The sequence below is a fragment of the Fringilla coelebs genome, assembly GCF_963513975.1.
Source record: "Fringilla coelebs genome assembly, chromosome: 6".
NCBI classification, from domain to species: Eukaryota; Metazoa; Chordata; class Aves; order Passeriformes; family Fringillidae; genus Fringilla; species Fringilla coelebs.
The window spans coordinates 22,992,123-23,006,855 of NC_140034.1; the positions used below are offsets into that span (position 1 = coordinate 22,992,123).

General features: G+C 40.4%; 1 protein-coding gene across 1 annotated transcript in view; it reads right to left on the bottom strand.

Annotated features, from left to right (window-relative positions):
* TTLL5 (tubulin tyrosine ligase like 5) overlaps positions 1 to 14,733 on the bottom strand; it is a 122,479-nt gene that overhangs the window by 82,503 nt on the left and 25,243 nt on the right. Inside the window, exons 13-18 of the mRNA XM_084207248.1 lie at positions 7,374 to 7,455; positions 6,430 to 6,491; positions 5,679 to 5,770; positions 3,873 to 3,914; positions 979 to 1,092; positions 517 to 608 (exon numbers count right to left, since the gene is read on the bottom strand). Of these exons, the coding sequence (XP_084063374.1) occupies positions 517 to 608; positions 979 to 1,092; positions 3,873 to 3,914; positions 5,679 to 5,770; positions 6,430 to 6,491; positions 7,374 to 7,455 (484 nt within the window). The remainder of the gene's footprint in view (positions 1 to 516; positions 609 to 978; positions 1,093 to 3,872; positions 3,915 to 5,678; positions 5,771 to 6,429; positions 6,492 to 7,373; positions 7,456 to 14,733) is intronic.

Consider the following 14,733-nt stretch of genomic DNA (forward strand, 5'->3'; position numbering starts at 1 on the left):
AAATAAATGGCCCCTAAAAAATATCTCAGAAGTGGATTCAGACAACATGATGCACCACAACAGAAAAGACGAAAGGAGGAAAGCTATCATTTCTCAGCTGAAGTTCCTGGTGACGCAAGAGACAGAGAAAAATAAACTTAGAAAACTTTAATATAGTATAAATTTCAGAAGGAGTGAGTCCTATATGGCATTTATGGCCTAATGACAAGAGTACACAGCGTGAAGCCTCAGGATGGAAAAGTAGATAGCAAAAATCTGAAAGAAAGACCCTTTCATTCTAACAGAAAAGCAGTACCAGAAATAATGTCCAACAGCTTTCCATGGGGCGCAGTTATGCAAAGCAGCAGCTGATAAAAACAAGGGACCAGAAAAAAGAACATTCAAGGCTAAAATAAACTTTGCCAAAACTTTTAATGCATCTTTTTAAATGCCAAGATAGCTGATCTACACATATCTAACACAGAATACCCCTCAACACAGAGCATCAGCACCATCCTATCAGATTTTTATTCTTACCCATAAAGGTCCCATGTTAACGGGGTAGGGAATATCCGGATGAAGCCTCCTCTCCGTTCATTTTCCTCCCTCACTCGCCGAAGAACTTTGATCTGATAAAAAAGAAAAATGGAGAGTAGCCAGCAAAATAGATACAATGAAAAATAAACCTTCCAAAAATCTCTGAATTTCAGAAAAGAAGACTATTCAGTCCTGCAAATGGATTGGGTAGATAATGATATCCTTAAGGAATTTTGTCTTGCATTTAAATTCTGAAGGAGTCTATCACAGCTTCAAGCACATCCCTGCTTGGCGTGATTGATGGCAAGGGCAATACGAGCAGTAAAACTCAAATTCTGTTTCAAAAATGACTCTTCTTCTGTCACATTTTTCATTTACATGCACTTGCTATTTATTGAGCAAATAACCCCACATACTGCATGAAAGCCAAGGTAAATAAAAGCTATTTAATAGCCTCCTTACCTCCTCCATGGAGAGGCCTAGCATAGAGCTGCTGTGTCTTCCTGATACCTTTTCCCTGCCTAAGGGCATCGAGCTCTTAACTTCAGCATCGCCGGCAGACAGAGGACGCGTATGCTGCAGAGACAGTGTGAATCCAGATTTTTTTTTTCCTCTCTCAATTTTCATATTAAAAAAAAATTACATTCAAATTCCAGGACCCCATTCCTAGCAGGATCTACACTTCAGAGCATTACAGCCAGAATTCACAATTCCACACCCCAGCTGTTGAAGAGTTCACAGCCCAGACGTCACTATGTGTGAGTACTCAGACTCTTAGATTTTAGCAGAGGAGGCACAATTCAGGCATCACTGCCAGTATCTGGCCCCTTCTGGAAAAACAGGAGACATATCAAAAGCAGCAAAGTCAGAATGTCATACAGGAAAATCCTCACCCAAGGGGACTGGAGTCAGCATTCGCAAAACAAAAATACATTTGGATTCACACATCAATGGTACCAGAATCATGATTCTCTTATCTAGCTGTGTTGCTATACTAGAACAACAGAACTGTGATTCCCTGTGAGATGAAAATTGCAGGGAAAAGTTCACCACCTGTTATTCTTTTGTTGCTATACTGCTGAATTTCAACTTGCTGCTTCTCACACTTAACAGACACATCCTGCAGATGTACACAGATACATCATGCAAATTTGCATACATGTGCAAATTTTTTAAAATAAGCAATAATTTGCAGACAGTATCACTAAGCTTATTTTTTAACCTGATGGACAGTCCTGGCCAATTCTTACATAAGAACAGGAATTCAAAATGTCTTCAAATCATCAGGATTATAACATTTTAAAATCCAAGCAAGAAAGAAATCTTTGAACTTGCTCTCAAGTACATTTAAGATGGTCTTATGCTCAGTTTAGATAAACTACCTCTGCAAAAACAGCACTAAAAGAGTCTACTGAGAAGGTCTCAAGCATTTTTACTAAATTCAAAGTTTATTTTAGCTCTATACTGAGCAAAGAATGCACAGAGAGCCTTAATTTAGAAAGAAGAGAAAAACATGACAGAAACCTTAAGGTGGGTAAGTCCAGGGGAATATCCCATACTGCTCAGATACAAAAAAAAATCCATGGTAAGATCAGGATGCATCTTTATTTGTAAAGACTATGGGAATTGAATTCCATTCTCTCCATTTCAATAGAAGTGAGAAGCGGCTACTCAGAATCTGTAGATGAAGCAACAGCAAAAGCAACAGGCATTGCACTAGAGTAAGTAATACTGCAGCGATTGGCACAGAAAAATCCAAAGATAAAGCAGACATAGCAGGTACCAGCTGTAACATTTTGTTAAGCCTAACTAAAACTGATTAAAAAGACAATCTGGATGAGAAGGCAGGAGACACAAACATCTGTAGAAGAAATAAAAATGCCAGCAATAAAACTGGGTTGCTTGATGCTGTAGATGCCACTAAGTTTAACGACTTTCAGTCTTTCTTTCTAAGCTTTCTTCCACATTTCTAATCCACAGCTCAAAAATGTTGCTTAACAGCTTTCTCTAAAACCTGAGAGGTAGCCTTCTCTTAAAAACCATTTCCTGGCACTACCATAACAATCCATCATCATGTGATAACTGCTTTCCAAGAGAATATTACAGGAAATTCTTCAACCTATTAAATTATCTGCTTTACTAAGGAAACACTTCAATGAAATAACTTCCATTGTCTCAACACAGAGATGATTACATTAAATACAAACAGTGAATGTATGTCTACATATTGGGCAGCTCTGACTCCTCCCTGAAAACAAAACTACATGGCTGTCAAAATTCTAGAGAAAATTCTTTGCTGGACTTCCTGCACAGTTTTTTCCACATTTCACTACAGAATACCCTCTGGCTGTAGCACAGAAATGTCTCCAACTTCACAGGGATCTTGTTTCCTCTTTGACCCAGCTTATCTATAAAAGTGTAGATAAATCCAACCACTCTGGTCTATCTCCAAATTCTGCAAGTACCCTGGTTCCCAAATCATGATTCTAATTTAATAAGCACTGACAGCAGCTGGCACAAAGATCCTTCCTATTCTCTACAAAACCTTGTAATTCAGTAATAATCTTTCCTCTGAGCCTCAGCTAAACTTACTCAGAATGACAAACAGCAGTGAATAGACTGAATTAGGTTCTCAAGATGATCCCATCTACCTTCTCTTCCTGATGGGGAAACCCCATTAAAAAATAATAATAATAACTCACACTATATTTGTGCAGGAAGCCCAGCAGCAAAATAATGCCTAACATGTCCCCACATGGCCAGGGGCTTAGAATTGCAAACTAATTTCAATTTGTCTATATGGCTTGCAAGAAGGGTAACAAATGTAATACTTAAGAAAGGTAGATCAGTCTCACTTAGGCTAACAATACTCCCATAATTTCCCATTAACTTTAAGAAATCCTTTTCTCTGCATCTATTTTGACCCACTTTACTCTCAAACTTTTGCAGTGTCCTTCAGAGGACTGTCTCAAAGAAAATTATTACTTCTCTTGTAGGGCCACCTGAATTTTGTCTGCACAGATTTTCCTGTGCTTACCTTATCATTCAGACTTGTAGTCTTAAAAACTTGGAGGGATTTGATCCAGCTGACCTTGACACTCAGCAAGCTTCACCTGCTTTTTTTTTTTTTTTTTTTAAGCTGCTAGAAGCGACGTAAATCTTTTTTCAACATTTGTTTTTGCTGCATGGAAACATGCTGGTGCCATGTCCTCTTCTCATGCTGACTTCCCTCTCCCCCCCATCCCCCTGCCCCAGGCTACTCAAACTGTAAAACATATTTGGGGACGAAGCATTGTAGACAGTAACATTCGAAAGCGTAGCCCTCACACGGGTGATGGGAGCTGAAGGGTACTTACTGATCTGCTGTTTGCTCTTTGGGACTGTGCAGACACAGGACGCTGCAAGAGACACACAAAGAGAATAAAAATCTTGTGTTCTCCAAGACACTATGATCCCTGCCTGACTTGTTGAGGACTGGCAAGTGCCCTAAACAAAACAGTATAAGCAAAGGGTGGTGAGGCACTGGAACAAGTTGGTCAGAGAAGTTGTGCAAACCCTGGAACTGTTCAAAGACAGCTGGATGGGACTTGGAACAACCTGGTCTAGTGGAAGGTGTCCCTGTCCATTGCAGTAGGGTTGGAATTTGATAATCTTTAGGGTACTTACCAACCCAAAGCACTCTATGATTCCATGGTAACTGAAGTCCAGAGATAAAGCTAACCACTTTTATCTTCCATGGGATTTCCACTTAGGTACTTAAGAAAAAAAAAACGCCGTAAAACTTTATCACTGCATTACAAACCTGGTCCTGGTAAACATAGGTTAGTTAGGGGAATCATCCTAATCCTGTCTCATAACCAATGCACTGTCATATAAATCTTCACAACTTTCAACTGGCCAGCCTTACATCTCTTTGTGGGTATTTGTTAAGCAAAACAAAGTTGCTGTAAAGCATTAAAATTCAATGCTTTACAACAGCATAATTTTCTGAGACTGTCTTGTATAATTTTGTCAAAACATCAGGATCTGATCCCATTATTCTAAGAAAGAAATTAGGAACCATGCAAAAGAATTATCCTTATCTCATGTACCTTTTGTCTGCTACAAAGAGCAACTATACAGTCAGAGTGATCTGTATTTAAAGCACTATTATATTTGTCTTAGAAGTTTCAGACTCAGACATGCATCCTAAAGATACTCAAATTTCATCTTACCAGCTATTCCCCCTCTCAAAGTGAGTAAAGACTCTTGAGTTTTACCAGAGACAAAATATAGCAATTTCTGTGAGCTTTCCCTATACCCAAATGGACAGTGTCTTGGTACACTATCACTGAACAAAAATGACTTGTCATTTACTAACTGAACTTGAGCTACACAGCCATGTTGCACGTCCATCACAGCACCACCAGCTGCAGAGATGTCAGAGAACACCATCTGCCTATTTGCCTGAGGAGAAATGAGTTGAAAGTCCAAGCAATGTAACCGATCTCCCTGCCTTTTTGTGATGCTCCATTTCCACAGATATTTATGGAATCCATTTCATAGACAAAAAGAGATAGAGAACAACTGTCCTTCCACATTACAGTGCTGAGAAAGCACTACCTCAACAGAAAAGACAAGGGGCAGTCACAGCAACACACATAAGGCCTCAGTCCAGTGATCCATGGGAAAGAAAGTGAGATTCCAAAAGACAATGGGAAAGAAGCCTTAAACTTCAAATGCAAGAAGTTTTTTACCTAGGAGGCAGTCTTGGACATTCATAAAGCTCCAAGGTTCTGGAAGCTTGCTGTCCACAACAAAATCAAAAGTGGTTGAACAGCCCAGAACGCAGGTGTTTCCCCTGAGAACCACAGAATGGTTTGGGTTGGAGAGACCTTAAAGGTTCTCTAAATCCAATTCCCCTGCCATGGGGAGGGAAGCTTCCTCTAGAACAAGGTGCTCAAAGCCCCATTCAGCCTGGTCTTGAACACCTCCAGAGATACAGAGTCCACAAATTCTTTGGGCAACCTGTTTCAGCACCCCACCAGCCCCACAGTTAAAAATTTCATCTTCCATAGTTATGCTAGAAATCCAGATAATCTTGCTCACTACCTCTCTCACCTGTGAGTCAAATTCTATGAGAATGACTTCCTCCTCAGCCAGGGCTTGTAAAAGTCACTTACCTGCAGCTTCTGGTATGGATTTCTTCGGACAGATTCAGATGAATGATAAATGCTCCGGCTTGACCGCTGGCCTGGATCCTGGCATACAAAGCCTATGGGTACCAAGAGCCACGTGACAACTTTAAGACAGACAAACCCTGAAAGATTAATCTGGCATTTCTGTTCACAATCTCAGTCTATACATGATCTTCTTGTCCCTGCCCAAAGTCCAATAAGGATCCTTTTCTTTTTCATACCTTGCTTTGTTTAATCCTAAACTGTAATTGCATTGCATTTTTTAAACAAAAACTTGCTTCAAGACCAAGTACTTAAATCAATAAATGGGTTACTAAATAACAGGACAGAGATAGACTTGGTTTTTTAAACAGCTGAGCATCATACCTGATTACAATTTTACTTCTTTCACTATTAGGGCAAATTGCATCAAGCAACTAAATCAAGATGCAAGGGACACAGTGCTCTAGACAGTACTCCAATTCAACTTAAATGCATGAATACTAACTCTGAAAACTAAAGAGAGCAGTGTCTTCAAATACCAAATTAGGGACTCTTAAAACCACCTAAGCATCACAACCAGGTGATTATTCTGAAGTTCAAATGTCGATATATCACTTCTCAGTGCTAAATACAGCTGCTCTCCTTAACTGGATTTCACATCTATTATACTCATCTAGCAACATGCAGCTCATAAACCTATCTTTTACTGGTTATAAATGAGAGAAAGATTGAAGGATTTTTTTGTTTCACTCACCTACAAGAGTGAACATATCTGAAAGCATGCTAGCTTTGATCTTCAGGTCCAAAGGAGCATCACTGTCCCCACATGCAACAGAGGATAATAGGAATTATTTGTCTGGCATTAAATGAGAGGAATGCATCAGTATTTAGTATACCTCCCAATACAGTTCCTTTGCTTTCTTAAAACAGGTAAAAACAAGAAGAAAATTAGGTGATTTTCACATACATAGGTAAAGATCAGAGAGCAGTGGCTTAATCTGTTTATCCTTTTTCCACAGGTTTTAGCGTCCTAATGCAGACATATACAGCTTTGTTTAAACTCTCCTTAGGGCTAGAAACATTTCCTTTGAATGTATGTATTTCCTGAAGTAGATAAAAGGTACTGTTGTAGAATTCTTAAAAACCACACTTAACTATGCCTCTTCCACATAAAGTCATACCTGAGAGACCTACCAAAAAAAATTCTTAATTTCCATTAGAGTATGAGGGTCAGCCTAAGGGCCAAGTCAACACTCACTCTTTAGAATTTATCTGATTAGAGTACTAGACTGAGCCCAAGAACTCCTCTACATACTCAAGTAAAGTGTAACTGATTGAAGTCTGCTTGGACTCCAAAATCTAAAACCTTCTATCAGCCAAGAAGATTGAAATCCAACACAATAGCCTGACAGAGCTCCAAAATTTATCTATAATGACAGATTATGAAGCGTTAATAGTGACAGCGGAAGAGAAATAATTAAAAAGTAAATGGAATCCAAACTGGGCTCTTTCAAAACCTATTGCTGCAGTAAGTTTGTTTATCCAAAGGAAAAAAGCAAAGGAGTATCCTCTCTGCCAATCAGCTGTGGAACAAAATCTGCAGGCATCAGGAAACCATGCCCTCCTAGGGCCACAGGTTTCAAAGACAACCATCTCCAGCAACAGTCCCTGCCTCATATTAAATTGGGAATCACTTACCAGGCCAATGATGGGGACAGGTTCACTTCCAGCAGCCAGGGTTTCAGAGTGTCATCAATAAGGACATCAAAACCATACAGCTCTGAAAATACAGCAGACACTTAGTTCACCTTCCTGCATCTTTAAGCATTCAGTAAGGTCCAACATTAGTTTCTGCCAGGTCATTTCTTTCTAAATTTCATATGTTAAATCCAGTAAACTCTCTAGGAATGAACAAATAATAACATTGCTCAAGTGGCAATTTTCACTTCCTCAGAATTCAATTTAAATATATTCTGCTCCTGGGGAGGGGGAGAGAACAAAAATATTAGGAAAGCATTATGTAGAAAAATTAAAAACTCTTTACTGCCCACAAGCTGTAGTTCATACAGAACTCTACTACTTACTTTCATACAAGCATAGCAGATTCAATCTATCTCTTCCACTGGATTCTGGAAACAACAAATTTTCATTCTCCTGTCCACTTTTTAATCCCTTTATTCATTTTTCCAGTCAGCTAGAGAAAACCTTGCTTCTTTCAGGCATCAGCTTCTTTTCAATTATTCCTGTATGTTTTCTGCAACATCCCCATGCGGTTGCAGCACTCCTCGGCAACCCCATCTACATGGACAATCTCCCATAGCTTTTTAGCTTATTGATAGCTTGCCACTTTGAAGCAAACCACAACAGAAATTTTTTCCTTAGTTTCTAAAACAGTCATAACATATTACATCTGCTAGATGTGTTCTGCTCTACACAGGTCAAATGGGAGCCAGCTTCCCATTCCAAATCTGATTTTACTATTCCATTCTCTATATACATCTTCTCTAGTTTGGAAGAGTTGCAAGAAGGATGCACAAAGATGAGTGTAAATCAGAAGCTGGCATTACTGCAATTCCTTCTTTCAGCATTAAGAAATAGACTTTGTAATCATCAGGGCAACTTAAACATTTTTTTTTTTTAAACACCACAAAACAGGGTATTGGCAGAGAAGGATTTTCATGGAATTAACCGGTTCCCTAGTGCCTGAAATAAAAGCAGGAGAACTTCTTTGCCATGTTTCTTTCCTTGAATTCTGGCCCTGGCCTTTTGTCGCCTGCCTGATGTTGATGCTGGCTCTGAAGAGCTGGACTGCTTGACAAGATCTTCCTATGCAGACAGCTGCGCAAAAGCTCATGCAGCTTAAACTGGGAAGTCAATAAGCTAGGTAAGGGGGGAGGCTTGGAAGGGGGGAAATGGCAGAACAGTGAGCATTGCCTGCTCACTCTTCTAGAGCCTGTAGCCAGACATTGAATGGGAAACAAAACAGCAGAGAGTTAAAGAACTGGTTCACTTCCAGAGAAATGAGGCTGAATCTACATTTTGCTCTCTTGCTCCCCCAGACAGGAATGGCTGCAGTAGAGGGAAAAGGAGAAGGTGGGGACAGTAAGTATAAATATTAGCAAAGCATTTTGACCAGGAGAAACTTCTGATGACTTTAATACATTATTTCAAAATACAGTCTCAGGTTTGGTGAAGACCCATGACTATTAACAGCACAGAAACCTCAGCAGCTAGTGCCCAAGGCACAGAAGCAATGAGTGGGCCTGCAGCAGCTGCTGGTCTGCAGCCTCCCAGCCCCAGTCAGGAAGAAGTGCATTTTGTTTTGACTAGCTAGCTCTTGCTTCTTTTGCTGCTGGCCATTCCCTTCCTTGGCCCCTCGGAGGCCCTTTCCTAGTGTTTTGGCTCCTCTGACTTTGTGCTTCTCTCCCACACAATTCTCTTGCAAATTGCTGGCTCTTTAAAGCTCCATCTTTCCCACCCAGTTAGTCATTCTGTCCATTTTTTCAAATACACATGGGAAACCTTTCGACCTCAACTAGCTCTAACCATGCTGCTGGAGCTTCACATTCCTTTCCCTTGCGTCTGCCTCATTTATTAGGACAGTAAGTTCTTCAGGGTATCCCCCCGTTGACTCAATTCCATTGTTAAACACAGATTCTAAAGCCACTTGCAATGACTTAGGGTCTCCTAGGAAGTCTCCACTGTTGCTCCACAATGCCCAAAGTTTCAAGTATTCTGAGACATATCTACAAGCCCTAGACAAATGTCTCTGCTGCCTCAGGGCATCAGGAGCTACATAATATCCACGTTCTGGTAATTGGACCAAGCCTCACAGATTCCATGCAGGGCTTAGCACAAAGATCTGCTCAGCAGTCAGGAGTTCGCCCAGAAACATCTTGTTGGCCCTCTTCCACATTTGGAAAATGTACTTCCTAGATAAAACACAGTAGTCACAGTACCCTTTCCACCATGCAACTCCACTACTGCTTGAAAAAATAAATACACAGGCAGGACAAAGATGTGGAGTCACACGAGCATAGGAGTATATCCTCTGCAACTACCAACTTCAGCAAGACTGCCATTTCCCTCTGCAGAGAGAGTAAAGAGAACAATGACCAAAAGAGCAAAACATGCCTCACACCACAGCAATGATAGGTTCATAACAAGCTACCTAGGGCCACTACTGTTACTAAGGGAAGAACAGAAGAAACTAAGATACAAGCTTCCATAGTGCCTTCTCCTGCTACTAGAATCCACAACAGCATGTTTCACCTCTACAGTTTGCCAAAGACTGGAATTATATCAGGAGGTACCAACTGTTTCCAAGACTCAGCAGGAACAGCCTGCCTCTTCCTCTTCTAATCCCCAAAGAGAAGTCACTGCTGACTGAGCTTCCCACTCCCAAAAGAAGGCCCAGCTTCGGTGTGCAGTCTAACAGCAACAGTTCTGCCAGAAATTTTTTTGCCAATGACATTATCTAAGACTAAGACAAAGGCTAGAGAGATGTCTCAGGCTTTTTGGTTCTGGTAAACTCCCATGTATTCCAAGTTTATCTTACAATCCCCTCCAAGACTGCAACAGCATTGTTTTTTACAAAATATCCCCAAAGAATTTGTTATTCTCTGTAAGTACAGAAACAAAGTTCCAAGCGATAGCACAGTAGCATAAAGAAATTTTTCATGATTTTGCATAGCATGAATAAGCTCAGTTCCTAAAGGCTCACTGTAATTCTAGTCTTTCTTTGCAGCTTGTTCCCTAGAGAACAACAAAAAAAAAGCTTTACTGCAAAGTACATATTCTACAATTAAATAGAGACAACCTGAAGTTATGAAGGGACACAAACAGTGGGAAAAAATGGTGAAGCACGTAACTCTTTTTTGATATTGCAATAAAAACCCATCTCCTCATTTTATGTAGGAACATAGTTACAGACATTTCTAACGCAAGGAAAATTTGCCAGTGAAATTCAAGTCTTACATTTTTCCTTCCTATTCTTTCTGTTCTTACATTAAGGTTCAATTCCTTTTTAAAGAGAACTTTATTTTAACAGAGAAAGGTTTTATCTCTATGTTATTACTGAAAAGGACCCTACAAGAGGGGACAAGTAGTTTCAAGGCTAACATCAAAGAACAGGAGTCTTGGTGCAGATTCGACTGCCTTTGCAATCCTAATCTTACTGAGTAAATAATTATCACCCACAAGGTATAAATTTGTTCAACCCAGTGTGTGCTACCAGAGTGAGTGAAGAGGTTAATATCCCAGTAACCACTTCAGGACACCACTTAACTTCTTACAAGGAACGTAAAAGTAGATATGCAGCTACTTGATCCTCAACAAACTCAAGCGCCCAAATCTACAGACAGATACAGGAAGTGAAGAATAAAGACAGCATGTTTCCCAACCTCATTAGCCCAAGTTCTTCTGATTTCAAGCTCTTACACTCCAAGAAGGCCATGAGGCAAGAAGAAACGGGTGTTCCTCACTTGATGTCATCTGGTGAAGACCCTAAGGCTACCACAGAAACCAGTGGCAGTAGAAGACAGAATGACAAGACAGGGTTGATTCTGACTTTGGTAACACAAGTCCATTGATCATAAATTGACAGTGCTGGCCACTTCCTAAGTCTCCTAAAAATAGCCATTAAACTTTTTTAGGTCTGCTCCAGCCTTCTGAGGAAGAAAACTGGTGCTACCAAGCTGAGAACAACTTCCTAAAGAAACAAAGTTCTTGTAGCAACAGGGATTTTCAATCTTTCAACCAAGTTCTGGATACTAAATCATCAATATCAGATGGGTACCATTTAGAGCCATGAAGTGACAAGTAAGAAAAACAGTGCAGGGATAGACCCCCCCCATTCCTATAGAAGTTATGACTAGAAGATCTGTCCCTTGAATTCATTTTACCCTCAGCTGACAGTTGAGTGAAATTTGAAGATATAGTTACATTACAAAATCTACCTCGCCCATCAGATCATCAAAACACCTGTCATGAAGGGTACAGACCTCCTGAATCTGCTTGTAGCCAGAGGAGTCTACAACCTTTTTCAGATTCCAATGTCATCTTTACATACTGGCTTCAAAGCAAAGACTGATGCTAAGGCTATAAAAATAGAATGGATTAAACTCGGTAAAAAAAAAAAAAGGTAATGGTAGGAAATCCCTGTTCAGCTTTTCTGTGACATGTCATGTAAGAAACTAGAAAAAAACCCAAAAAATATGTATGGTATACGTATGGTTGACTTATGTCACTAAGCATAGACCCACCTCACATCAAGTAAGTGTGTACAGAAATTCCTTAAGAATGTCCAGTTTTTAGTGCCCTGGAAAACTCATAATGGAGCAGGTCAGCACTGTTCAAAACTACAAAAGGCTTCCCCTAAATAGGTCAACTGCCACGACTAAGAAAGCTAAATGTTCATGAAGAACAGCAACATAAGCAATTGAGAAACTGGTGATTTGGCAAAAATGAAGACTTTTTAAAGCATTTAGCTCCAGATCAGCACCACTCAAGTCATACAATAGTTTATTGTTTGCTTTAATCTCAATATAGATGTGATTAGAAGCAAAAGCCTGACCAATTCAGCCTTAAGACACAGAAGCAGCTAAATAAACTCATTGCTTTGCTGGGATCAATATACCCATTACCCTATTCTGGCCTGCCTTCTTGATTGCAGACAAGCTCTACAGTGTCCCAGCTGGGTTTACCAGAATGTAAGTGAACCAAGAGGACTTCAATTTGTTGCTTCTTTAGCCTCACACTTCAGTGAGTGCAGAAAATGGTGGTATCTGGCTGCTGGCAAAAATATGTGCTGCACCCAGCCGCCTTCCTTTCCCACCCTACTAAACCAATCCCACAGGGAGGTTTTTCATTCTGCCTGAAAGCAGGCTTTACTGCCTTTTCTAGCCTACCCAGAAGTGCTTCAGGAGGGAGAAAAATGCAGTCTGTAATCAGCTTGGGCATGTGCAGCCCTATTGTGCCTCCTGTTCCCACAGTGAGATGTCACATCCCTTAAATAAGTGTAAAATCTATCTATCTTTCTCTCAAAGAAGGCTCCAGAGGTAACCATCGACTCAGCTGGTGACCAGCTACAAGACAGTGCAGTGATCTGGAGAGTTGCAGCATGCCCTCCTCTGGATATACTTACTGGCTGAAACAATTTTTACTAGGAGCTTAATTTTACATAAGGAATTATTAGCTAATTACAAAGAACAAAATAGATGACTGGGATCACTTTGTTAATAACAGTGCATGAACAAGGCAACAAAATCATGTAGTACTTGCAGTGCTTCTGTGATGCACTTCAGAGGAACAAAACAGAGCATCCCAAATCCTTTGAAAACTGATTATTACTAGAATGCAGTAAATAGCCCACATTACATAGCCAAAATGGAACTCACTCTTTACACAAACTGTCACCAGCGCTCTGTTTTGACATTAGAAAAAGGACCCTCCTGACCTAGCACTCCCTCTTTCCAGGCATGCATTGGTAGTAGGAATCAGCCTGTTTCACCAGTCCCAGAAAATGAAGAAGCCATGAATGAACTCTCTTCCTTTAAATCCAGGAAACAAGTAAATTACATATAAAAAGACTTACTCATGAAAGAAATGAAGGACCCCTGCAGTACTAAACAATTAGAGAAATAAAGTGAGCAACCTCATCTGGACAAATAAGTAATTGTGATTTAATTATTTAGGAAGAAAATCGCAATTGTATAGGACTTCTATTCCCTATAACAGCATTACAAGCACTAGGGTAGAATATAACTTAGTTATATTTTTTAGAAGTTTTCCAAACAAGACCCATCTCTGCATCTAAATTTCAGATAAAGGTTTCTGAAGTCCGAGATACTTTTCACATGATCAGGCCTCCTCAGGACACACACTGAGTTTTCATTGTTCACAGATCAGAATGAAAAAATATTAAAAAAAGGCTCTTGTCTGAGACTCAACATGCTGCCTTGAAGTCTTCATTTGCAGTTTTCTCCATCATGCTAACAACTATGAACTGAACCATTATGAACACTTCCAGCCAGAAAAACTGAATATTTACAAGGTTAAAAGTCATACAACCAAAAAGTGCCCAAACAAGACACACAGATGACAAATGAACCATGCAGTATGATTGAAGTTCAAATCCCTGAGACAAGGACCACCACTTAATTGTGGGGGAAGGTGGCAGAAAGTACTGAGCTCTGGAAATGCCTAAGTCTCCCTAGGGAAGCAGTACGGCTCCTACTTAAGCTCTCTTTCCTGGGAAGCTCTTAATTTATGTTTACACTGAAATAAATGGAACAAAACAGTTTATTTGTGGGGGAGCATCTGAGAGGGTGGTTACTGCAGCCCTGGGGAGGCAGCAGGAAGTGGGATAACCTCGGAGCCAGGCCCAGCAGAAAGTACATTAGGAACATTAGTTTCCATATACACAGCTCTAGAGACACAACTGAGGAAGGAAAAGAGAGAAGCCAAAAAAAGAGGCAGCTAAAGTAGCCTTGACATGACTTTTTTTCGACTAGCCAATAAAGTGCCATTTCACTGAGACTATTATCTAGCTCATAAATCCCCATGTATGACCAGGTCCTTCAACTTAGAGCAAAGGCATCAGAGTCAGTGAAGAGAAACTATGGTGGGAGAGGTAACTAGTTTTGGGAGGTAACTAAACAACCTATTAGTCATGGCTCCTTGATTCTGACTGTCTAATCACTCTCAAATATCCAAAGATGCATTTGTGCTGGAGCGTTGAAAGCTGCAGTATTGTTAATATCTAAGTGCAACTCAAGGACCACATAAAGGGATTTGACCTGTCAGAGCTAGTTTAAATGTAAATTCTAATACCTAAACACAGGGCAGCCTAAGCCAAGCTTGGCCTTTGGTTCAAGCACCGACTGAGACTTCATCTTCGTGCACGCATCCACATGAGCGAAGGACGGCTAGAAGCAGGAGGAGGCCTCTTTAGGGAAGGTTGGGAAGCAGCCACTGGAAAGTGGGAGAAGGCACACTGTGGTACCAGCCGCTGCTCTCTGGAGCCGGTCCCAGCATGTGCTGGCAGGGATCTCGGCAG